The sequence below is a fragment of the Peromyscus californicus genome, unplaced genomic scaffold (genome assembly GCF_007827085.1).
Source record: "Peromyscus californicus insignis strain IS unplaced genomic scaffold, ASM782708v3 Scaffold_16__1_contigs__length_79575227, whole genome shotgun sequence".
In the NCBI taxonomy this organism is placed as follows: Eukaryota; Metazoa; Chordata; class Mammalia; order Rodentia; family Cricetidae; genus Peromyscus; species Peromyscus californicus.
In genome coordinates, this window is record NW_026294458.1 from 60,072,406 (window position 1) to 60,099,046 (window position 26,641).

Genomic DNA, 26,641 nt, shown 5'->3' on the forward strand with positions numbered 1-26,641 from the left:
GCTCGGGCCCCAGTGTATTTACACTGGAGACTGAAGATTGGTCCGTCGTCTTTTAACAGAATGCTGACATGAACAACTTAAAAGTGGGAGATGTATTTTTAACTTATGGGTTCAGATATTTCAGCTCATAGTGTTTGACAATGTGTGCTTCTAGGGCTGTGGTTGGGTAGGACATCACAGCTATGGGACCGCGACACAGAAGCCACTAACCTCATGATGGAGAGGGAGCAGAGAGACGCTGGGAACCATGTCTGTCCCTCACAGGCACTCCTCCACTGACCTGTTTCTTCTTGTGGGTGTCCCCCCTCCTAAAGTTTACACCACCTATCAGAGACCAACCATTCAATACTTGAAGTGACTATATCAGGCATAAACCATAATAGTAATTATTGTGGGGTCCTCCCCCAAACTTCCCTTTTTCCCTGAGTATCTCGGACTGGCCTGAGACTGACTTGCTGGTGTTGGCAATCCACCTTGCTTAGCTTCCAGAGTGCTGATGTTATTACAGAGGTGTGGTGCCATGCCTAACTAAGTGACTTCAGTACACTCTTTTGCTCCATCACTCTGTTTTCCCTTTGAGCTGAAAACTGAGAAGCACCAGAAACTGGAGGAAGAAAACAATAGTGTGAAATACTGGAGATCTGAAGGAAGAAAAGGAAGCAATTGAAAGAAACAGATTCTTCCTGGCTAAGGCAATTTCAAAATCCTATCAATAAGTCCCGAGTTTTGGTCTCTATAAATCCTGTATTTGTGCATCCATTTTTATTAGGAACCTACGAAATGCTCAGAATTACCAGTACTGAAATGGTTTATGTATAATATATGTACAATATATGTTAATATACATACTTATATATATATATATATATTTTGCTTAGGACTTAAATAGGCAGCCTTTATATGTTATTTATGTATCAAACCAATGTGCTGGTAATGTAAATACAACACACTAGTGACAAACCTTGATTTCCTAAGAGCAATATCAGCATTTTCCAGAAAGCATGGGAGTCAGCAGTCATGTGTGGTAGAATGTGTCTCTTTAGGTTCTCAGATCTGAAAGAAAAAAGATGGAAATTCGTTAACTCCTGAGCATAAGTGAAACTTGGTTGTACAGTTTTAATCACCCATGGGTGTGTTGACACATCATTACACCGAGAAATTCGTGGAAGGATAGATGGTTTATTAACCACAGAGTGATTTATGTCTGTCTAATTGCTACCTTCTCTATGGGCCTCTATCATCTTTCTGCAGGTTTAGAGGCTACACAATACAGAGCCGCGTTCGATGAAAGAGGAACCCATATAATGGTCGGGCATTATTTGCTTGTTTGGTTTGAGTATGCCAGACAATGAGTAAATTGCACATTCCAGAATTAATGAGATTATTACACTACAGTTTCCAGGAGGCATAATTTCCAGGCAGACAGGCAGAAAGGCAGTTTAAGGTGTCATTAGCAGGTTTCACTTTCCTGCAAAATCTTATTAACTATGTATGTGAAAACGTAGTCACAATCCAGAGTCTAAAAGTGATTTCATAAAACTTTTTGAAGAACAGTAATTCCATAAATAAGATAAACTGCTCCTTGTTTAATAATATATAGGCTATAATTGTAAAAAATGCCCTCAAAATTTGTATTCTATAATATCAAGAAGCATACAACATTGACTTCATAAAATCTATTTTGAGAGATTTTAGGTTTGTTTGAGATAAGCTCTCATGTAGTAAGTACAAGGGTGGCTTTGAACTTGCTATGTAGCTGAGGATGACCTTGAACTCTTGATTCATCTGCCTCTACCTCCTTTGTTCTGGGATTATACACCTGAACCTCCACATGGGTAAAATTTACATTAAAAAAATTCTAGACACTGGCAAGATGGCTCAGTAGTTAAGAGCACTGGCTGATTGTCCAGTGGCCTACTTTGTTTCCAAGTAGCCACACTGAGGCTCACAACCTTTAGTAACTCCAGTCTCAGGGGAGCGGACACTGGCTGCTGGTATTGGCTTACATGTGGTGAGGTATACATGTGGGCAAAAACACCCATACCTATAAAGTAAATAAATAAAATTTAAAGCATACATTCTCAAAGATGTATCAAAGTGCATGATTTGTTTGAATATGTAAATGATTTAACATGACATAGAAAAGGTTCCATTTAAATACTAGAGAACCTACCATGTACTCAGCTGAGATAGATGCTAGAGATGAACAATGTGCCTTTCTTAATTTCTAGAAATATTCAGAGCAAGAGACATAATTAATAGGTATGCAAATACCCATCCCAATAGTTAAAACATAAGGACTATAAGAAAAAAGTGCTAGAAAAGAGTCAAATAAACGAGTATCCCTTTGAATTAAATTAATGAAATTCTAAGTTTTTCTCCAGTAAGAGATAAAAAGGGGGTTTGATTTCCACAGCAGGAGATGAGCGAGACAACAACACTGTCACAAATATGTGCTACTTGCTTAGTTAGGGTCAGAGTTGGTATGACAAACCACAAGGACCAAAGTAGCTGGGGGAGAAGAGGGTTTATTTGGCTTAAGCTTTCAAATCACCGTTCATCACTGAAGGAATAAAGGACAGGAACTCAAATGCAGCAGGAACCTGGAGACAGGAGCTGACAAAGAGGCATGGAGGAGTGCTGCTTATTGGCTTGCTCCCCATGGCTTGCTCAACCTACTTTCATGTAGAACCCAGGACCACCAGTCCAGTGATGGCACCACCCACAATGGGCTGGGCCCTCCCCACTCAGTCACTAAATAAAAAAACGCCTACAGGCTTGCCTACAGCCCAATCTTATGGAGGCGTTTTCTCAATTGGGGTTCCCTTCTCTCAGATGACTCCAGCCTGTGTCAAGTTGACAAAAATTAGCCACCTCAACTACCATAAAGGTCAATATGAAGAAAGGTTCCCACAGCTGTGAAATCCAGTCAACCTCAATATTACTCTCAGTGGCTTAATTTCATAAAATAAAAGTGAGTGAAAATTTCAAATTCGAGTACTGTATATCTGCAACTATGTTGTGGAAGTCTTGTTTCCTCAGTTACTAGGTAGTCTGTAGGTGTAATTCACACTGTCTCAACTCTACACTTGGACTCTTTTTAGATAAGCTAGGGTTCTATTCAAATCAGGTTTAATTAGAATTATTGCTGGCTTTGGAGAGACAAAATTATTTCCTAGGGAGATGCACCACACAAATCTACTCACTCCAGATCGAGAATTGACAACAGATCAAAGTACAGATACCATCAAAACGCAGTTTGCAAAACCAATGGGTTTTTATTAGGGCTACTTATAGGAATATGGGCTGGTAACTTACAGTAGCAGAAACGACTCAAAGACATCGCCAAAGCCCACCTCAGAGTGCGTGACAGCTCACAAAGCTGGGAACCTGGAGCGCACTGCACAGCCTGCAGGCAGTTCAGCAGGTTGCATGTCCTTTCCTGGTTACTCAGTTGTTCTAAACATCTTCCAGGCAGCTTTGGCGGGTTTCTGCTTCTTCAAGGCAGCTGGTCTGGTCTCAGAGTCCGCAACTTGCTCCCCTGAGAGGCTGCAGCTCAGCTTGGTTGAGCCTTCTTGGCAGCTTGGCTCATAAGAGAGACCTCTTTGTAGCTCAGCTTTCTTCTGTCTGAGGAGAACTCTCAGCTTTTATTGTTTACTCTGGCAGGGAGGGGCCTAGTGAATCTGGTCAGTTTCAGAGACTTCCTGAGCTATTTTTAGTTGTTTACCTTAGTTAAATTCCTTTAGGATGGAATGTTTTAGTCTCAAGGAAACTGTTACGGAACTCCCCTCCCCTCCCCTCCCTTCCCCTCCCTCCCCTCCCCTCCCCCCTCCCTCCCTTCTCCTTCCCTCCCCTCCCCTCCCCTCCATTCCCCTCCCTCCCCCCCCCTCCCTCTCCCTCTCCCCTCCCCCCATACACACACACTGTGAATAAACCACATCTGGAACATAAATGGGCACATTTGTATTTCTACAATGTCAGAATTTATTGAGTAAGTTCACAAGTTACATCAATTTTGTTGACTGCAATTTAGTACTGAATTCTCTTGCTAGCTGTGAGCAACCACAGGTTATTTTAACCCAAAGTTATTTACTAACATTTAACTCTTATAGCTTACATTGCTCTACACACACCCCCCCCCACACACACACCAAATCACACCATATCACGCCATTACATAATGATTAAAAAAGGGTAAAAGAGGCCCAGAGTTCAATGAGAACTACTGGAGGCAGAGGCAGAGAGCTGCAGCATGCAGAAACCAATCACAAAGCTCAGCTGGGCTTCACAGGCTCAGGACTACTCAAAAGAAGTGCAGGACTTACTCCAGATGCTTGGGATTTCCCTGGGAAACTGTCCTAGTTAGAGTTACTGTTGCTGTGCGAAAACACTATGAGCAAAGCAACTTGGGGAGGAAAGGATTTATTTGGTTTACGTGTCCAAATCACTGTTCATCACTGAAGGAAGTCAGAAGAGGACCTCAAACAGGAGGAGCCTGGAGGCAGGAGCTGATGCAGAGGTCATGGAAGAATGCTACTTACTGGCTTGCTCCCCCTGGTTTGCTCAACCTGCTTTCTCACAGACCACCAGGCCAGGGTTGGCCCATCCACAATGGACTGGGCCCTTCCTCATTAATCACTAATTGGAGAAATGCCACACAGGCTTGTCTGGAGCCCATCTCATGGAGGCATTTTCTCAATTGAGGTTCCCACCTCCTTGAAGACTTGAGCATTATGTGAAGTTGACATAAAACTAGCCAGCTCAGCCACATCAAGCAGTGGGACCATGCTGAGCTGAGACCAAGAGTTCTGTATTTGTCAATTGCTTGACATACATCCAGGTGGGTCAGTGAGATTGTCACCATCTTCATGGGGTCAAGTAGAGGCATTGCACCGTTAGTGGGTCTTACATGTTTAATATGTTCTTGGGCTTGGTTTTTTACATCACAATTTTAATACTCCCACATTCCCAAGTGTTCCTAGTTTTCTTTGAGAATTTTGCAGGTAGTTTTGACTTGCATGCCTAAGTTATTTATCCGTCTGTGTCTCACTCTTAGTGCTAGACAGTGACGCTGTCTACATGGACCAACAAGATGTGAGATTATTTAGCCTCTGCATTGCACTCAGAATCAACCGCTTTGTAAAAGGTATCCATGGGGAAGGCATAGTTTGAAAGTCACTGTTTCACACGGCATGGAGTTATGTTGCTCAAGGCATCGCCTAAGTCACCTTCCTCCCTCCCTCCTTCCATTTTGTGTGTTTGTTATTGTAAGTGAGAGTGCAGTAAAGAAGCCACCTCAATGGCCACTCCCCTTGGGAGGAAGGTTTTTATTTTGGATAAGAGAGAGAGAACATCCAGAGGCATCTGGAAGAGTCCAGAGAGAAGCAGCAACAGACTGGACTTGGTCAGGACTGGGGCAGTGGGGGGTGTGGAAAAATCAAGAGGGTTATAAAATGGATGAGTAGCTAGGAGCAAACCTGGGAACTAAAGCTGCCTGGGAATTTAGGACAGAGGAGGAGGAGAGAAGGACCAAGATGCCAGTGTGGGCTTTGAGATTATAACAAGTGAGTGTGAATAGCAGCTGAAGGAGCCTGGAAGCCAGCATGGGCTTTGATATGCTCATAGGTACACAGGTACATGTCTCTTCTGTCAGGGGCATGGAAAATGATTGCTTTTAGTGGGCTAGAAGCCAGTTCACAAGTTCCTGAGGAATGCTGGCTTTTATCTAACTGCCAGAAACCCTTTTATAGCTCAGCTTGAGCTGAGCCTAGACTCAATTTTGGACCAAGTGAGTTGGCCTACCCTAGTGAGGAGAAATGGAGTACCCTTTTGTCTTAGGGTTTTATTGCTGTGAAGAGACACCATAACCATGGCAACTGGTATAAAGGACAACATTTAACTGAGGCTAGCTTACAGGTCAGAGGTTTAGTCTATTATGGTCATGGTGGAATGCATAGTGGCATGCAGGTAGACATGGTGCTGGAGAGGTAGCTAAGAGTTCTACATCTGGATCCACAGGAAGCAGGAAGAGATAGTGAGCCACTAGGCCTAGATTGAGCTTCTGAAATCTCAAAGCCCACCCTCTATTGACATACTTCCTCCAACAAGGCTATACCTACTCCAACAAGGCCACTCCCTACGAGCCTATGGGGGTCATTTTTATTCAAACCACCACACCTTTGGACATGATAGTTTGTTTTGTTTTTTGAGACATGGTATTTCTGGGTATCCCTATCTGAAGGGGTACTTACTATGTAGCCCAGGTTAGCTTTCAATTTGCAGCAACCCTCCTTGCTCTAGCCTCTTGAGTGTGGGACTACAGGGCTGAGCAAACCACTCCTTTAGCTTTGGTACATGTTTTTAAAAAGTTTTCCACATAATTTTAACAGGTAGTTGGCTTGCACTGGACTGAACTGCTGTGGGGCAATTTTGGTCTTCCTGATAGCTAGTATACTTTCCCTGCTATATTAATCAGGGTTCTCTACAGGAACAGAACATATGGAATGAATACACACACACACACACACACACACACACACACACACACACACACACACAAACAGACACACGATTAATTAGAATAGCTTATAGGCTGTGATCCAGCTAGTCCAACAATGGCTATCTACCAACAGAAGATCCAAGAATCGAGTAGTTATTCAGTCTATGAGGCTGGATGTGTCATCTGGTCTTAAGTATATGCTAGGGGGCTGGAGAAATGGCTTAGCTGTTAGGAGCACTGACTGCTCTTCCAGAGTACTCAGGTTCAATTCCCAGCACCCACATGGCAGTTCCCCACTGTCTGTAACTCCAGTTTCAGGGGATCCAACACCCATGACAAAACACTAATGCACATTACATAAAAATAAATAAAATTTTACAAAAGTATATGCTGGAATCCCTAAGAAGTAGGCTCTAATGCCAGTGGACTTGGCAGTGAAAGTGAGGGCAAGCAGGCAACGAGAGAGTGTTCTTTGTTTAGGCTTCTAGCATAAGGTGTCACTCAGATCCATCTAAAAAGATCTAGATTAAAGGTATATCTTTCCTCCTCAAAGATCAGGATTAGAAGTGGGTCTTCCTCTTTGGAACAGACAGCTCTAAATGGGGTGTCTCCATCAAATCCCTCCCATCAGAGCTCAGGGAACCACACAGAAGAGGAGGAGGAAAGAGTGTAAGAATCAGAGGGGATGGAGGATACCAGGAGAACAAGGCCTTTTAAATAAACTGAGCAAGGCTGATATGAACTCACAGAGACTGAAGCATAATGCACAGGTCTGCCTTTGGTCCTCTGTATATTTATGACAGATTTCGGTTTGTGTGCACAGCTTTCAGTGTGTGAACAAACGGGTCTCTGATCCTGTGCCTTCTCTTGGGCTCTTTTCCTTCTGATGCTTTGCCTTGTCCGACTTTGATGTGATCGTTTTCTCTTTTATCTTATTATATCTTTTTTATAGAGTGGGTCTTCCCACTTTGCTGTGGAATAATCCTCTTGTATACAGTAAAGATTTGTCACTTGAATTGGTTTAATAAAATGCTGACTGGCCAGTAGCCAGGCAGGAAATATAGGCAGGGTGACCAAACTAAAAGAGGAAGGGCAGAGTCAGGAGTCACCAGCCAGATGCAGAGGACACAAGACGAGAATGCGGTACTGAGAAAAGATACCAAGCCATGTGGCTAAACATAGATAAGAATTATGGGTTAATTTAAGTGTAAGAGCTAGTAAGTAATAAGCCTGAGCTACTGGCCGAGCTTTTATAATTAATATTAAGCCTCTGAGTCAATTATTTGGGAAGTGGCTGCTGGGTATTAGGAGTTGCTGGTGGGACAGAAACTTCCACCTACACCACTTAAAATGATTTAATTAAGAAAAACATCCCTTGACCCCAGCTTAGACTACTAGCGATAGTGGAGAGGGTGCCTGAACTGGCCTTCCCCAGTAATCAGATTAGAGCCTTCATCCAGGAACTGATGGAAGCAGATGCAGAGATGCACAGCCAAGCACCAGGTCAAGCTCCAGGAGTTCAGTGGAAGAGAGGGAAGAGGGATTCTATGAGTAAGGGGCATCAAGATCATGATGGGGAAATCTACAGAGAGAACTGAAGTAAGCTCATGGGAACGCACAAACTATAGACCGACAGCTGTGGAGCCTGCATGGGACTGAACTAGGCCCTCTGCATAAGGCAGACAGTTGTGTAGCTTGGTCTGTTTGAAGGGCCCCCTGGCAGTGGGATCTGGATCTATTTCTGGTGTGTGAGCTGGCTATTGGAGCCTATTACCTATGGTGGGATACCTTGCTCAGCCTTGATGCAAGGTGGAGAGGCTTGGTCCTGCCTCAACTGAATGTACCAGGCTTTGCTGACTCCTCATAGGAGGCCTTACCCTTTTGGAGAAGGGGATGGGCGGGGGAGGTTGGGGGGGGGTATGGGAAAAGGGATGAGAGGGGGATCTGTGGTTGGTATGTAAAATGAATAAAAAATTTCTTAAATAAAAAAAGAAAAACATCTCTCATAGATGTGTCCAGTCATTTGGATTTTAGTTAATTCCAGATATAGTCAAGCTAACAACCAAGAATAGCTATCACAAGTCTACCCCTGGTCAACTTAACACACAATTGTATTTTCTCATGTCATGCTTAATTTCCAAATGTAAACAATAACCACGTCACAATTACAACTAACATGATATGACTATCGCATATACAATTGCAAATGCATTATAAACTTAGGATATGTGGCAATGTGCCTTGGGAGACATTCTTTTAGCATCTCAAACTTAAATATGATAACCACTAATATCTCTTAATTGAAGTCATATTACATGATGAGTAAATCATGGAAAGAAAACACAAATATCTGTACAAACATATTAACAAAATATGACGAAACACTCATGTCAACTATAATCCTTGTTTCTACAACTGATTACACAGCCTTAGCTGGTATTTATAACTGTTTTCCTCTGCTACCCATTCTGTATTTCCTCCCTGGCACTTTTCCTGGAGGAGTGTGACCTATCTCTTCATTCCTGACAGGGTTTGTGCCCTTTGTCATCCTGCCTGGATTAGGTTATTGTAGTTTCCCTTGAGTTTAATCACAGGACATGGTAGCACAAAGAGACACCCTAAAGCATCTCCTGCACTCCAGACATGATCTTTCTCACCTCCATTGTAGAGGAGTAATCCAATTTCCCCTTGGTAGTCTGGATCAATCACGCCTCCTAACACTGTTACTCCTTTCTTAGCCTACTGGCTTATGGGCATCAGAAGCCCAAAGTGGCCAGAGGGAACACTGGACTTCTAGTTCAGTGGAATGTTTGTTGTGGTTCCTGGCAGGAGCACTCTCCACTCCGGAGCCAAAACTTCCAGGCCAGCAGAACTTAAGGTCATTGAAAGACGAAGCAGAAATTTTCCTAGTGGGTCACTAGGGTGGAACTATTCTGCTGTGGGATGTTCTGTATGGCAAATGTGTTGCTCTGATTGGTCAATAAATAAATCACTGATTGGCCAGTGGCTAGGCAGGAAGTGTAGGTGGGACAAGGAGGAGAATAAAGCTGGGAAGTGGAAGGCTGAGTCAGAGAGACACTGCCAGCTGCCATCATGACAAGCAGCATGTGAAGATGCCGGTAAGCCACGAGCCACGTGGCAAGGTATAGATTTATAGAAATGGATTAATTTAAGCTGTAAGAACAGTTAGCAAGAAGCCTGCCACGGTCATACAGTTTGTAACCAATATAAGTCTCTGTGTTTACTTGGTTGGGTCTGAGCGGTTGTGGGACTGGCAGGTGAGAAAGATTTGTCCTGACTGTGGGCCAGGCAGGAAAACTCTAGCTATACTATTCCATTTTCTACCTCTTGATTCCTGGACCCACAGATCTTGGCTATGGGCAAAACCATACCATACATGGTTTGGACAGTGATTCAAAGCATATATTGCCTTCTGGCGAACCCTGACCCAGCCCCACAGATTGCTATCACCTAATGGGGTTGTAACTGTATCTTCAAAAGGCCACTTCATCTTTCTCTCACGCCAGCTAATTCAGGATGGTGGGGAACAAGGTAAGACGAGTGGATTCTATGATCAGAGAATAAGGCATTCTGTAAGTCCATGGATGGTGGCTTTGGCAAAACCGTTACGTGCAGGAAAGGCAAATAACCAGAGTAAGTGCCTACTCCATTAAGAACAAAATGTTATCCTTTCCATGGAGGAAGTGGTTCAATGTAGTCAACCTGCCCTCAGGTTGCTGGCTGGTCACCCCAGGGAATGGTACCATATCTGGCACTCAGTGTTTGTCTCTGCTGGTGGCAGATCTGGCACTCAGCAGCAGCTGTAGCAAGGTCAGCTTTGGTGAGTGGAAGTCCATGTTGTTGAGCCCATGCATAACTCCCATCTCTGCCACCATGACCAGATTGTTCATGTGTCCATTGGGCAATGATAGGAATGGCTGGGCAAGGAGGCTGACTGTCCACAGAATGGGTCATTCTACCTACTTGATTATTGAACTCCCCCTCAGCTGAAGTCACCTTTTGATGAGCATTTAACATGGGACACAGGTATCTTCACATCTTTCATCCATTTGGAGGGATCTGTCTTCATAATTCTTACCCAGATGCTTTTCTCAAAAATTTCCCAATAATGCTCTTTCCATGTCCCTAACCATTCAGCCAATCCACTGTCTTTTGCACTGACCAGATAGGAATGTTAAAAGGAGATGTGGTGGGAAGCATTATCCCTGCATCTTTCAAGTCCTTGATGGTGACACAAATTTTTGCAGTTTTTCCAGGGATGTGATGCTGTTTTTGATTTCATATCTTCCCTGGCAGAGGCAACTCTAAAGGTTTCCATTTACCTTTTCCAGCCATAACAGCCCTCACTCCACTGGGCAGGGAAGCTATGTTGGAATTCTGACAGCTAAGTATATTTATCCCAATTATATATTCTGGGGCTGGAGGAATAACTGCCAGATGAGTTTGAGGACCCACTGAACCAAAACTCCATTAGTCAACTGACCTTCCCAAGCCCTTACTTTAAGTGGAAGACCACAGTGGTTTTTTTTTTTTTTTTTTTTTGAGTATCTTGGAATTGGCACCAATTCAGAACCAGTATCCATCAGACCCCAGAAAGTCTGATTGTTTTTCCCCCATTGTACAGTTATTCTTGTAAAGGGTGTAGGTCCCTCTGGGGAAGGACTACAGAAAGGCTATCAGTAAAATTTTATCAAGGTCCTTCTGAAGGGGAACCTGACCATCCCTTCACGCAAGGGGTTCTGGGTCTGCAAACTGGCTCAAGTCTGGAAATTGGTTCACTGGGTTATATTCCGTTTTGCCACGATCCCAAATTTCCAGTAGGCTTCTTATCTGGTCCATGCCTGGAAACACCATGATTGATTAGCCAGTATCAAAGGTCCATATGAGTCAGGCCACCACAGAATTCACTTTGCCTGTGCTGACCATTACAGGTCAGGTCATTTTTAGACGTTGCTTTGTCTCTGCTTCCCATGATGATAACTACAATCACCTTGCCTTTGGCAAGTGGGTCGCTGCCACCTGGCCCCTGCTTTTTTGGGGGGCCCAATTAAACCCACTGCATTTAATTCATCCAACTGAGCAGCAGTGTCTCAACCCTAAGGTCTGGCACAGGGAAAAACACAACAACACAGCTCTTCAAATGTGCCGGTGCCTCTCTCACAATGTTGCGTCTTACAGGATTACCGAAAGGCATATCTTCTGGACCTTCCCATGGTGGAGGATTAGGCTTTAGGCAGTGTACCCACTCTAGCATTGCAACCTCCCGGAGCCTTAGACTCCCTTCGGCAACACGAAGCCGAGGGATATCAGGCATCTCCATCTTTTGACACCTTTGTGAACGGTGCATGCTTCCATATTAAACCTAGCACCCCCATTCAGAGGGCCCATATCAATAAACTCAGCTTGATCCAGTTTTAAATTCCTTCCACCATTATCTTACACCCTTAAAAACCATTCCCACGAGTATTCCCCAGACTTCTGCTTGAATGGATTAGCACACTTCTTAAGCGTTTTAGCCGGGTAGCGTACCTCCTCCTGGACTACACTTTTTCCCCTCCTGTAGGAGCTTTTTTAGACTTACGTCTGGTTATATTTCTATCTTAATTATTGTTCTATGACCAAGTTATCACTTAGAAAAGAAAGCATTTAACTGGGGGCTTGCCTACCGTTTCAGAGGTTTAGTTGGTTATCATCACAGCAGGGAGCATGGCCGCAGGCAGGTTTGATGCTGAAGTAGCAGAGAGCCACAGCCTGATTTATAAGGAGAGGGAGTGGGGAGAGGGAGAATACGAATATCTAGCACAGGCTTTTTGAAACCTCAAAGCCAGCCCCCAATGGCACACTTCCGCCAACAAAGCCACACCTACTCCAAAAGGCTGCAGCTCCTAATCCTTCTAATCCTTGCCAATAGTGCTGCTATTCCCTGGTGACTAAGAATTTCAATATATGAGCCTATGGGGACTATTCTCATTCAAACCATCGCACCAGCCTGTTTTTCTTTTTGGTTCAATAAACAATAAGCCATTCCCAATATTCCTTTATTAGCTGCTACTGGATGAGCCCTTCCTATGTACTCTGCGGGGTGCCAAGCATTTTTTTTTCCAGGCATGACTTTCGCACCCAGACCCCCAGCTCTTAGCCATTGAACTGGTTGCTTCTATTTTCTATCTCCTGATAGCTCTTGTGAAATTCCACATCTCTATAGTTAAAAATAAACATTATCTGGGAAGAGCAACCAGGAGCAAGCAGCAAGGACAAGCCTGAGGACAACAGCGTGGGACAGCCACGGGGCAGGATTGCAGACTCTTCAAATCCCAAATTCCCAAAGGGCCACTCCCGTTCACCCTACCTAATGCATTTAGCCATTCCCAGCCAGCCCCACACTTAAAGCTCTCTTGTCCTTATGGGCTAATTTCAGGGCTGAGGTTGACTCATAAACGCAAGGGGGAGAAAAGCCCAAAGTATTTGTTCAATCTGGAGCCGCATTTTATGGTTCCAGTGTACACAGGAGCGGAAGAAAAGCCTCTCCCGAGCCCTTCTGCAGCAACCTATCTATGCATTCAAAAAGGAGGCGACAGATTCGCGGAGCTGTGGGATTGCTCAAGGGCACACCGGGTGGCGGGAGGCCCACACTCCTGACCCTGGAATCCAGCGGCTGCTGGCGGGTGGAGGGTAGGAGCCTAGCTCGGTGTCTAGGGAGAGGGTGCAATTCTGGCCTGGAGCCGGCCCCGGGGGAGGGCGTGACGGCAGTTACAGCGGTGAGACTGGCAGGCTGGTTCCCAGTTCACAAAGCAGCGATTTAACCAAGGCAAGAAGGCTGCGCGGGGGTGGGGGGGAGCTGGAGGTGGCTCCCAGTGCAAGCAGGTGTAGGGCGCAAGACTGCTGGAACTGGAAGGTTCCCTAGAGGGGGACGCGCACTGCGCCCAGTTTCCATGGTAACGCCAGGGCGCCAACACTGTGGGCTCTAGCCAAAGGGGCTCCAGACTGCTGCCGGAAGTGACGCGTTCACCTGCCGAGCTGGGGCGGGGCGCAGAGGTGCCTTCGCTGCTGCCACCGCCGGGAGCTAGTCGGGAGTGTACCGGGCTCTGGAATACCAAGGTCCCTGGGCTAAGAGCGTTCACCTGCAAGCTACGACCGGGCCGCCTCCATGGCGCTCCTACTGTGCTTCGTGCTCCTGTGCGGGGTTGCGGGTGAGTGGGGCATCCCTCTGTCCCCGGTCCTTGGCGCTTGCAGCCCGCGGCCTCCCGGGAACAATGGGGCGTGGGGGGAGGGGGCGGCTCAATTTGGGGCGCTGCTGCGGTGGTGGCGGGTGGGCACCCATGCACCGGTGGGGTGATCTGGGGCCGGCTACGCGCGCCACCCGGGAGAGTGCATCTGCCCGGGGAGCCGCGCAAGGGGCGTGGGGCGTCTGGGCGGCAGCGGAGCCCGGACCAGATCGCACCGCAGCGGTGGCGGTGGCTCCTGGAGCGGCGTGCGGGGCGCGCCTCCAGGACAGCTTTCCCTGGGGGACCCACTTTGCTTTATCCGCCCTTGTTTTGTTTCCCGCCTCGGCCCCGGGTGTTGGGTCCGCCAGCATTCCCCGATTTCCAAGCTCCCGGCTGCGCGAGTTTTTTAGGTATCGGGTAGTCCAGGCGGGGAGGCTGAATTACAAACGCCATTATTGAGAGAAGACTGAGCCGTTCGGTGTCAATCGTCCTGGCTACCTCTAGGAACGGAGCACCCAAGCTGCGCTAGCCGGGTGGATTTTGGTCTCAAAGAACAGGCTAGCTCGACCGAGCCACCCCTAGACCGGGTATTAGGAAGCCGACGGTGTGAAACCGGTGTTGGGGAGGAGTTACCTCGGGTTTGTAATGAGTTGATTCATTTTTTTTTTTAAAGACGACGTTCAGGTGGTGAGTTGTGTGGCGTTAGGAATCGCCTATTACATCTATCAGCTGCCGAACCTCTTTCCGGGAGACGAGAAAAAGGCATTTACAAAAATGCCTGGACCCCAGGACGCACAAACATTTTCACATTTAGAAAATGCTTTTCCTAAGTGTGTTTTAACTAGTTGATCTCGTTGAATATATATATATTAAGCATTTGGCAGAATTTTAAAACCAAATGGATCGTAAAAAGGATTCACACGTTCAACTCTAGGAGGCAGGCACACACAGTGTGGTCACCAAGGATGATTTTGGTGAGGGTCTCCGGAGCTGGGGAGGAGGTTGGGTCGGTGGCAGCTCTGTCTGTTGGGATGGCTCTCTGCTTCCTGTTGAAATGTTAATTTCCATTGTTGGATGCCACAGCTGTGAACATTACTCATGGGATCAACATTCTATTAACACGTCTAATCTGTGGATCTGAAGCTGTTGCCCCACCTCCACCGTTTTTGATACCGATCTTTTAGGCTTGGCTGAAATTTCGAAAGTAAGTCTCCTGGAAAACATGAAGGGTCATCGAACCAGTCTACTTAGTGTATCCCACCTTTGTTTTGTAAGACAAACTCGGGTTGAGTACGTGAGGTTGTGTTTCCTGGAGGACATACAGTTTAGACCACGTCCAATGCAGAAACTGTAGGAGACGGACCACCTTCCTTTTTTTAGTTTTACTTTTATTTGGTAAAGGAATAGGGTATTTTTTTTTTTTTTTTACCTTCTGAAATACCTCTTTTGTAGTCACTCTTCCTACCAAGGCTATTTTAGTATGCTTAGCCATTCAGTTCATACAGTGGGTGTTAGGGTGTAGTGGACGTATCATTAAAGGACAGATGTTTTCATCTGAACAGGACATCTATTTTCACTCCAGTTTTTCTGCTTAAGAACTCAGGAGTTCCCCAGCCGAACCCCGACCCCCCCCCCAAAAAAAAATACCCCTCAAAACCGAAATCCCAAACACCTCAGAAACTAATTGATTCATGGCTCTGAGTATTGACTCAGATACAGTGGTGAGAAGTCTGGATCATTGCTGACACAATGGACTCATATTTGCAAAATAAGCCTTACTTATTAGATACTGCAGTGCTATAGACTTTGCCTTCCCAAGTTTTTTTTTTTGTAAATAATTGATTTTTATTTAATGTTCGTTGGTGTTTTGCCTGCATGTATGCCTGTGTGAGGGTGTCAGACGCCCTGGAACTGGAGTTACAGACAGGTGTGAGCTTCAATGTGGGTGTTGGGAATTGAACCCAGGTCCTCTAGAAGATCAAGCAATCAGTGCTCCTAACCCCTGACCCATCTCTCCAGTCCAGCCCTGCCTGGCTTTTGCAAGTTTTAAAGAGTTTTGTGTTGACCTGGATGCTGATGGGACTCTGCAGGTCTATTTATTGCCTATGTAGTCCCAAGTCATATGATTAGGAGCAGTAGTGGAGCTGGAGCTGTAGTAGTAAGATTAAACTCTTGATTAAACAGTTAGTAAGCATGCCCCCCCCACCCCACTCCCCCCCCACCCCCCACCCTGTCAGCAACCAAATCTGGCCTCCAACTTACTGTGTTCGAGGATAACCTTGAACACTTGATTTTCCTGCCTTTTTTCAGTGCAAGGATTAGGTACTTAGGGCTTCAAGCACTCTACCAACTGAGCTACATACATCCACAGCCATAAGTGCTACTTTTCTAATGGCTACTGTCTTTTAAGGGTCCAAGGCTTGCCTGGAACTCACACGTGTAGACAGCAAATTTAGCGGCAGCCCTGCCTCAGCCTCTACCTCCTACTGGCTAGATTTACAGGAAAACGGCCCCACACCTGACTCTCGGGCTGTATACACATTCCTTTAATCTCTCAAGCAACACCGGAGGGTATGTATTATAGTCGTTTCTATTGTATGGGTAGAGAAACTGAGGCATGGAGTGGTTGTGTAAATTGCCGTGCAACAGTCACAGTTGTGTGCTTCATTCTGCTGTCACTGGGAGATTATACCTTTGAAACTGCCTGTTTTCTCTTTGATGACCTCTAATTGACAGCCTCAGTTCCAACACGGGTCACCCGTCACTTAGGAGGAACCTGCTGTCGGTCTGACCATGGGTCAAATATTGAAGGCTTTTATGACTAGCCTTTTAATTTCATGGTTTTGGCTGAGTGCTTTTGAGTCACTGTAAGGAGTCCAGGGTTTTTCTGGGCTTAGGACACTGTTGGAGGAAAATATTGTGCCTGAATGTACCTCGTGTACCTGAAGTAGTTTTGTTTTCGGAGAGCGTTTCATGTAGCCCAGGCTGACCCCTAACCAGGGATGGACTTTGAATTCCTGATTCTTCTGCTCCACTTCCCATGTAGTGAGATTACAGATGTGAACTATGAAGTGCAGCCGGCACCAGCATTTCTTGTCTTTAAAAAAACCTCAGCTGGGTGTAATGGCACAAACCTTTAATCCCAGCAGTCTGGAGGCAGAGGCAGGTGGATCTCTGTGAGTTCAAGGACAGCCTGGGATATATAGAGAGAACAAAAACAAAACGAAACAATAAACAAAACAAACAAAACCACCCAAACAGCTAATTCTTTGAGGGTTTCATACACATGTATATGATGCTTTTGATCTTGTCAACCTCCTTCTAATCTTTTCAGATGACTCCCTTCCCCTGCCATGTCCTCCCAATTTCAGATCCTTTTACAGGTCAGTGACTCCACTCCATGCTGGCCATATGTGCATGGGCGTGAGCCATGCACTGGAGCATGTCCACATGTGCAGGGATTGAGAACCATGTATTGGAGCATGTCCATGTGCAGGGATGGAGAACCATGCACTGGAGCATGTCCATGTGCAGGGATGGAGAACTATGCACTGGAGCATTGACAACCCACCACGGTCAATTCCCTGAAGATAACCGACTCTCTCTACTCCGGTGGCCTTCAGCTGCCAAAGCGTCCTCAGCTATGGGTGAGGAGGCCTCCCCGAGTCCCTCCTCATTTGTGATGGAAACTTGACTGGCTTGGCCTTAGTGCCAGCATTTCAGAAAGTTTGCTCAGTAACGGGGTACTGCTGGTTTTCGCTGTACCAGTGTGAGTAAAACTTAAAACACCCTGATTTCCAGTCACTTGCTAGGCATTTGATGGTGGCTAAGCCACAGTCAAGTACACCTCAGTTGTTTTGTGTGTGCAGAATAGGTGTACTGAGGAAGAGGTTGGGAAGATGTCAAAGGATGTGTTATTTCCAGTGGATCAGAGGAATAAGTTTAGGAGATGTATTTGAGCATGCTGACCATAGTTAATAACATAGTCTTGAAAATTGCTGAGTAGATTTTAACTGTTCTTACCACAAAAAATAAGTATGAGGTAATTGTCTGTTACATGGCTTGATAGAGTCATTCCAGGGCACACTGGTGTGCTCCTCCCTTCCATGCTCCCTCCTCCCTCTTGTGCTCTCTCCTCCTCCTCCCATTGATCCCTGGCTCTCTCTCCTTAGGTAACTTGGACTATTAGGTAGGCAGGCTGCTTGGCAGTCATCCTCTTGCCTCAACTTCCTGAAAGCTGGGATTATGGGATTCTAGGAGTGAGCCTCCACATTGCCATCTCACTGTTCTGGTCTAGCCTCTGCTGTGTTTGTGTCTTTGAAATCCCCAAAACCTTGTTTGGGTTCTTCCCAGCCACCTGACTTGTCCTTCGCTGCTTTCTGTGTCAGCTTTCTCATGGTGTCCTAAGTGCGGGCGACCTCATATCTGTCACTGTAACCTTCAGCTGGTTGATACAACATGAAGATGCATTCCAACTCAACTCCCTTTGGATTCTGGACTACTATTTCCCTCTTCTTTCCTTCGCTCCATTTCTACTTCCCTTTCTTTTTCTTGCCCCCGACTCCCATCTCGATTTTTCTTTCATTCTTTCTGAAGTCTCTTTCTGTTGCTAGAGCAGATTAACCTGAAATGTACTCTGTAGCCCAGACTGGCTTTGAACTCACGGCAATCTTTCTGTCTCAGCACCCCCCCTCCCCCAAGTGCTGGGATTATAGACATAAGCTACCGCACCCACTTGAGTTACCACTGACATGACAGTCAGTTTTCATTTGCATACCTTAGATTTTTCCAAGTTGCTAAGTAAACTTTCCATTAATTAATAGATCAAAGGGTCTAGTCATTCAAGTATTTATGGCTTACTATATACTGTGCTCAGTGCTAGGTGCTGTTACAACAGTGTATGATATTGCAAATTGTAAAAGGTATCAACAGAGATGTGGGGATTTGCAATGAAGGATATATGGCGTGTCTTGGGGGTTGAGAAGTCCAGCGGATATAAAATATGTAACAAATACTGTTGAAACCTTTATTGTACATGAGTCATTAAGATGGCCGAGGGTGGGGCCTGAGGTTTTTTTTTTTTTGTTAACAAGTACCATATGATGTCACTGCTGACCATGTTTAGTGGACAGAGATGTAAAGCCTGTTTTGAGAGCTTGGCAGAAAATTATAGGTTGGTCAAGTCTGCCCTGCACACCCATGATCCTGAGAGGCTGGTGAAGTTGTGAAAGTTCTCGAATGATAACAATGCAGTCCTTCTGGAGGCAGGTAGTACTGCCAGCGCTAGCTGGACGTCTGGCTTGATCCGAGCATGAATGCCCCCTGCAGACATGCTGCGCGGCCATGTTGAGCTTCCCCTTGGGTCTGGCAAGCTTTTTTGGGAGATGTGGTAGTGAAACCTTCTGTCTGATTCCTTGTACGAAAGGCAGAACTTGGAGAGAAGCAGTGCAATTTCTGGCTTGATTTTTGTGGTGGTATCACAGTCTATGGGGAGAATAAAGAAAAGTGTAAGGGTGTGTGTGTGTGTGTGTGTGTGTGTGTGTGTGTGTGTGTGTGTGTGCTTTTTTGAGACAGAGTTTCTTTGTGTAACATCCTTGGTTGTGCTGGAACTCGCTTTGGAGACCAGGCTGGCCTCAAACTCAGAGATCCACCTGCCTCTGCCTCCCAAGTGCTGGGATTAAAGGTGTGCGCCACCACCACCACCGGGCACTGCCGGGCAACTTGTTTGATTTTTAAAAACTTCATTGTTTTTACTTTATGTGTATAAGTATTTTGCCTGTAAATTATGTGTGTGTGCCCCCTCCATACCTGGTATCTGGGGTAGCCAAAAGAGAGTGCTAGTTACTTATTGTGTGGCACTGTGTGGGTTCTGTTTCCAGAACCCAGGTCCTCCTCAAGAGCAAGTGCTCATACCTGTGGAGCCATCTCTCCAGCCCTTGACTAGGATCTTAAAAAGACAGAAAGTAACAAACAAACAAATTAAAAAAAAAAAAAAAAACACAAAAAAGCCAGTAGGGAGATTTTTACAAAGGACTAATCCCAGGAGAGGCAAAGATCAGCAAACCTGAATCGAGGATCGCTAATGAGAGACACTAACTGCAAATAAAAAGGTAAGGTGAAACAGGAGGTGGCAGAAACGTCATCCCATAATAAGCAGCCCAAGATGAGAACATGGAAGCATCAAGGCGTGATCAGGACAGGGGAGGGCGGGCTAGTCGGTGAGGTTGTCCTAGAGACGGATGGAGAAATGAGGCCGGTCCCATTGCCCAGGCCAACGGTTGTGAAATTGGGGTCAATGGATGCCACAAGGACAGTGTCTGTAGTGGTGAGAGAAAAGCTGGATTTTAATAGGTCGCCTGGGTGTCCGGTTAGTGGAGAATAGAAACTGAACTGTGCACATTGCCCCCTTTAGCCCTAATTCCAAAACAGAAAGAAGCCAGCAGATCTTGCCTTTTCTCTCTCCAGATCGAAACATCTCAAAAACCTTGTTATTTGAATATTGTTCCTCCTGCAGATGAGCTCCTGATCCCTTTGATTGCTCGGGGATGACACACTCCTGTCTCATCTCTTACTCCTGGACCTCATCAGTGATGAGCTTACGCCTCTGTATGCTTTCAACCCCGTTTTTCTAGACCCTTCCTCACTCTTCTTTTCCCGTCTTAAGCAAATTTATTGCAGCAGCTGCCTGCCGTTACTGACTCAGTCGCCTCTTTTCATGTCACATGCTTCTGTGAAGCTGCAGATGTTGTATACACCAAAGTTACTGCTGTGGCCACATCACACCTTGCCTCTTAAACCTTGCAGCTTATTGGGGCTGGAGAGAGGGCTCAGTGGTTAAGAGCAGTGGCTGCTCTTTTTTTTTTTTTTTTTTTTTTTTGAGACAGGGTTTCTCTGTGTAGCTTTGGAGCCTGTCCTGGAACTCGCTCTGTAGACCAGGCTGGCTTCAAACTCATAGAGATCCACCTGTCTCTGCCTCCCGAGTGCTGGGATTAAAGAAGTGCGTCACCACCGCCCGGCCTCAGTGGCAGCTCTTCTAGAGGACCCAGGTTCAATTCCCAGCATTTATGTGGTGGCTCATAATCATCTGTAACTCTAGGACCTACCACCCTGTTTTCGCCTCCTTGGCACTGCGTGCTCGTGGTTCCTATATATGCGAAAATAGCCATACGTAGAAAATTAAAAATAAACCCTGTTAAACAGTCTTCCCCTCTTGGGCTGTTGCTTACTTTCCACCCTGATAATCAGTCTCTTTCCTGTCTTGCTAATCGTGACGGGCTGGCCTCGGTTTCCCACTTGTGCCGTACATGCAGGCTTCCCGGGTTGTGTGGTCTCGGCTCGCACGCCTGTGCTGACAGCCTCTGGTCTATTTCTCGTCTCTCACGGCCTTTACCCATCCTATCCCACCACTCACTCACCAGCCCCACTCAGACTTCACACTTCCCCGAGCACTATGCCTCCTGACATTCAATTCCTTTTCGGTCACCAGAAATCTCCGGCGGAAGTGTGGGGGTTTGACTCCGCGCTCTCATCTGCTCACATCCCTCCAGCCCTGAGCTGTTCGGGTCCTAACCACAGAGTATCTGTTAAACTTGGTGAAATACCTTCACAGCTGGCCTTGCTCAGGTGAACTTTCCCCCGTGCTCCAGGCCGATCCCTTTAACACCAGGCACACCTTATTATGACTGTTTTTTTTTTCTCGCCAGACTGATTCTTTCATGAGATAAGGTACTGTTTATGCCCTCGCCAGCTGACATCGGAACTGTGCACATTCACTGGCTCGGTGCGGGAAGGTCTGCAAGACACTTGGGAAGGACCTAGAGTAGAAAGAGTGTTTGAAGGTCAGAGGTGGTGAGTGGAAGAGCTGAGGGAGGCCGGACCGGGTCCCCCACCTGGCCAGCTCTGGGTGAGCTCTGCCTGGGTGGTCAGGAATGGGAGTCAGTTTCTACTGCAGCCCAAGCTTTGGGATTCTGTTTCTAGTCTGTTCTTTTCCTCCACTGGCTGCCATGTTTCCCCAGTCCACACACAAGCCATTATCAGGTGAGAACTGATCTTTTCATGAGTAAATAAAGGAAAGACTTAAGCTGGGGCTATCGACTGTGTTCATTCAATGGTCAGAAAGTCATGGGTGTGAACACTGAAATAATAACCAGCAAACAGGTAGCAGCTAACCAGAACGAACTTAGAACCTTCCGTGGCTTCTTGGTTTTCGTCTAACTTACACTCACTCCTTAGGAAAAGAAATCCAAGAGTCTAAAACAGTGGTTCTCAACCTGTGGGTCTAGACCCCTTTGGGGTTGCATATCAGATACCCTGCGTTATCAGATATGTACGTTACTGTTCATAATAATAGCAAAATTACAGTTATGAAGTAGCAATGAAATGATTTTGTGGTTGGGGGTCATCACAACACGAGGAACTACTAAAGGATCACAGCACTAGGAAGGTTGAGAACCACGGCTCTAAAGTGATGGTTAGATTGGTTTTTATATTTGAATTTTCTTCTTGAAGCTGGAGAGAGAGCGAGAGAGGAGGGGGGGAGGGAGGGGGAGGGAGGGAGAGGGAGGTAGAGAGAGAGAGAGAGTGAGAGAGAGAGAGAGAACACAGTCAGTAAAAGTGCTTGACATGCGAGCATGAGGACCTGAGTTCAGTCCCCAGAACTCATAAACAGCCGGATGTAGTGGCGTGTACTTAGAATCACAGCACTGAGGAGCCTAGGACAGGAATATCGGCCGCTCCTTGACTGGCCTAGCCTACATGGTGAGCTCCCAGGCCAAGAGACTGTCTCAAAAAAGCTAAGGTGGATGGTGCCTGATTGTCCTTTGACCTCCACATACATATATATCTGCATACACATGTGTACCTGTATACACATGTGCGAAAGATGTTTTCTATTTCCTTATTCACAGGGTTTTGTTAGGCCTCACCTCTCTGGAGTGATGGGATCATAGAAATCTACCACGGTGTCTCTGAAGTTAGATCATTTCCTAGAGACTAGAGAATAAAGAGGAGGAAGCTTTCCAACTTCTCTTTCTTTTCTACGTAATTTCTAAATTGGGTTGCAATTACAGATGGAGGAACTGAGGAGTGTGGGTGCTCCCCTTGGCACAGTGATACGATTTCTTCAGGAAGCTGGAACCAGCTTCATGGTTCTTCGGGACTCTGTTACTCCTGTTTTCTGCAGATTTACTTTTCCTAGCCCATACGACTCCTGGCTAATGGAGGACAAAGTTAAACTGGTTTTCCATTCAGTAACAAGCAGATGATGAAGGTGGAGAAGGTAACTATGGAGGAGGCCAAGAAGGGAACATTGTATCTCTGATGCTTTCCGGCTTGTTTCTGGAGCCTCCCTGCTTTCACTCTCAGCCATTTTGATTTGGAATAAGGGGTTAGCTAGGTTAGAGCGCAATCTATGAAAGGGCTCGACTGGAGTCAGCAGTGTTTGCAGTTGGTTATAATTGAGAGGTTGCTTGGAGAAGACTGTTTCCTGCTCCCTTGTAGGACGGAAGGAAGGGAAACCATGGTGGTCTGTTTCGGGGGGTTTATTGTTATCAGTGTCAGGGTTCAGTGTGTGTTCTTTAACCATGGTGGTCTGTTTTGGGGGGTTTATTGTTATCAGTGTCAGGGTTCAGTGTCTGTTCCTCAGTGTTTGAGAAAAGGGTTTGGCACAGTTAAGTGAACTAACATGTACATAATGAGGAAATACAGATGTCTTTGGAAACAAGTCCATTTCCCTGTCGTGAAAGATGTTTAGACTACAAGAAGGAAAGAGACACGTGGATACTGTTGTATCTTCTGAAGACACAAGTGTGCTTTCCTGGGAGCTTTCCAGGTTTCCTGAAGAACAGATAGATGCCTTGACTCACAGATGACCCTCTGTCAAGGACTGCTAAGGGATATCCAGAAGCTGTGAGCCAAATGCCATGAGTCCTATCTTTGCCAAGTCCTTAGAGTGAAGACTGTCACCAGTGTCTTCAGACTTACAGTAAAGAATGTTTTGAATTTGAAAACCAGGAAGTCCCCGTGTTTTCAAGTGGGCTAGACATAAACTTTCACCTTGTTTTGTGCCAGAGTAGTGTTGCAGTAAGAACTGAGGAGACTCTACTTGTTCACTGCAAACGTGATCAGTTCAAACCAATCTAGAGCTGGGCGGTGGTGGCGCCCGCCTTTAATCCCAGCACTCAGAGGCAGAAGCAGGTGGATCTCTGTTTGAGGCCAGCCTGGTCTACAGAGTGAGTTCCAGGACAGCCAGGGCTACACAGAGAAATCCTGTCTTGAAAAAAAACAAAACAGAAAACAAACAAAACAAAACAAATCAATCTAGACTGCATTGAGTCTGGGATAGAGAAGTGAATATACCCTGTTTCTGTTCTGTTTCTTTGATGTGGTCTCAGTGTGTAGACCAGGTTGGAGTTGACCTTCCTGCAACCAGCCAATCAAAGCCTCTGGAATTCTGTGCCTGCAGGAATGGGCCACCACTCAGGGTTCCTTGTTTTTGAAAAACAATTTTATTTGAATCTATTCTCTTAATAGCTTTGGGATAAGAAGGACATCTATCATTTGAAATTGTTGGAATCAAAGCTTGCATCCAGTTCACTGTGGCCATGATTTCAGTCAGTGCTGTGCAATGGAAATGGAAATGCATATTACAGATGCTGTTAGAAATTTTCTTTCAGCCATATCTAAAAATAAAAAGGAGAAGTTGAGAGTAACTTTTAATCTGATTTATATAAAACACATTTCATATATGATCAATAAACATATTAATTGAGATAGTAAATATTTATTTTCCATGTAGTCTTTGAAATTTGCTTAGTGTCTCTATTTATAGCTCATTTCAGCTTGCATTAGGCACTTGTCCAGAAGTAGCTGGCAGTTACCATACTGGCCAGCATAGATCTAGAATGCAAAGTGATACTTCTATAGTCAGCCCTAGGATGAACACCTGCTTTGAAAATGCACAAAGCAGTGTGTCATGAAAATTAACGGAGTATGGCTTTGGATTGTTCTTGTGGTTTTACCTTTCATATAGTTATGCATGTCACATAGTATTTTCTGTTGGCAGTGAGCTAAATAAAGTCTCTTGTTTCTTATTCAGTTTCTTTTAATCGTCAGAGCAATTGTTACATGCATACAAAAATATGTCAGCACCCCTTATTTGATGATTATGAACATTACACATTTTACATGGAAGACAGAAAAAATAAAATGTGTGCACACAAATTACTGCCTTAAACTTGCCCATGGAGGAAAATAAATGCATTTGTGGAGAAGTGCCAAATAAGCAGGATACGGTGACCCTTGTTATGGAGGAGGGGGAGTTTGAATTCACTTTGGGACATTGGGAAGGCATTTATACCATGATTAAAGCAGCTAAAACTATACCAGTTTAGACATGCGTATCACAGAATGTAAGTGACCTTTTCTATACCAATTTACTATTTTTTTTTTAATAAGGCAAAAGAAACACTATGTACTGATTTTGGTATGTCCATTTGTTAAGTTTCTTATTTCATTCCAATATTTTCTTACCGCTTTTGCCAAGTAGCTTCTTTCTAGGCTTATGTTAATGAAAACGGAAGAGAAGTGGGCTAAGATTTTTATGAGCAAGGAGGCAAGGAGATTTCCTAAAATGGAGTGATATACATAGCATTTCGTGAAGGTGCTAAAAAATATTCACCATGGCAACCATTCTACTTTTACCCACAATGCATTGCATTTGTTTTGTCAGACACGTTTGAAATTAGCAGCTGTGTAGTGGGGACCAAAGGGAAGACAGTGTACGGCTTAGATAAGAAAGGGCTACAGTCAGTGTTCAGAGTCGCAACATCAATGCAGCCTTTCAAGAGAGGGTCTTTGTGAGGGATTGGGAGAGGGAGGGTCTCAATCCAGTTCAGCCCTGCTTATATCTGCGTGCTCCTTGCCTGCCTTTCTTCCCATGGTGATTTATGTTTTCCGTATTCCTGGATTCTAAATTCTGTATTAAATATTTGTTACAAGCAATCTCAATTCCTGCAGAGGTTTGAAGGAAAGAATGTGTATTTTTTGCTGAGGTGTTGTGGTGGGCTTCAGGGGATAGAAATGAAGCCACCGTTCTCGGGGGGAGGGAGACATTTTCTTCTTTAATTTCTTGCACCCCGTTGTAAACTTAGCTGTAATCACACTGCGTAAATTTCCAGTCTTTCGGGTGTCTTACCCTGTGTTTCCAGGGTTTTGTTTCTCAGAGGTTTTCATCCTTAAGTCTGAGCGTGCTACGGCATGTTTCCCTTTTTACTCTATTTTCCTGTCTTCCCTATTGACTGACAAGCATGTTGGACATTTCTCATTTCAAGCAACCTTTACTTGGACAGGATCTCATTCTGTCTACTGTTTTTGTCCTCTTCTTGGAGGCCATGTTCCTCAAAATAGTAGTCACTTACATTTCTCCTTGGACCCTCTAGTCATTCTCCTCAGATGTATCCCAGTCTACATCCACAGAGCTAAGCTGGAGTGGACCTAGTGATCAACAAAACTAGTGGATACATTTTAGTGTTGTTCCTTTTCCTAATAAATGTTGAGTTCTTTCTGTTTGGAAAACCCTAGTACTAAGTGTTATAGATAAAAGACCCAGAGGGGTCTGTATCCTAATAGGAGGGATGGGTTTGGTCCATTCATTTGTTACATATTGTGCTGGCTAGTATTATGTCAACTTGACACACCAACTAGAGTTATCTGAAAGGAGGGAGCTTTGAGAGAATGCCTCTGTAAGATATGACTGTAAGGCATTTTCTTAATTAGTGATTGATGGGGGAGGGCTCAGCCCATTGTGGGTGGGGCCATCCCTAGGCTAGTGGTCCTGTGTTGTTCAAGAAGACAGACTGAGCAAGCCATGTGGAGCAAGCCAGTAAGCAGCACTCTTCCATGGCCTCTGCTCAGCTCC

General features: G+C 45.3%; 2 protein-coding genes across 9 annotated transcripts in view; one reads left to right on the forward strand and one right to left on the reverse strand.

The window, feature by feature from the left end:
• LOC128112186 (transcription factor BTF3-like) overlaps window positions 1-13,384 on the reverse strand; it is a 50,704-nt gene extending 37,320 nt beyond the window's left edge. Inside the window, exons 1-5 of one of the 7 annotated variants that reach the window (XM_052741036.1) lie at window positions 12,870-12,959; window positions 12,187-12,271; window positions 2,174-2,227; window positions 962-1,053; window positions 211-324 (exon numbers count right to left, since the gene is read on the reverse strand). The gene's annotated coding sequence lies outside the window, so the exon portion shown is untranslated. Of the gene's footprint in view, window positions 1-210; window positions 325-356; window positions 605-961; window positions 1,054-2,173; window positions 2,228-12,186 lie in introns of those variants that run through there. The other 6 variants (XM_052741035.1, XR_008218900.1, XR_008218899.1 and 3 more) reach the window with 6 other exon arrangements.
• Window positions 13,385-13,545: 161 nt separating this feature from the next.
• Window positions 13,546-26,641, forward strand: part of Cxadr (CXADR Ig-like cell adhesion molecule) — a 52,490-nt gene continuing 39,394 nt past the window's right edge. For both annotated transcript variants that reach the window (XM_052741029.1, XM_052741028.1), the window contains exon 1: window positions 13,546-13,710. In XM_052741029.1, the coding sequence (XP_052596989.1) occupies window positions 13,668-13,710 (43 nt within the window). In that variant the 5' untranslated portion in view covers window positions 13,546-13,667. The remainder of the gene's footprint in view (window positions 13,711-26,641) is intronic.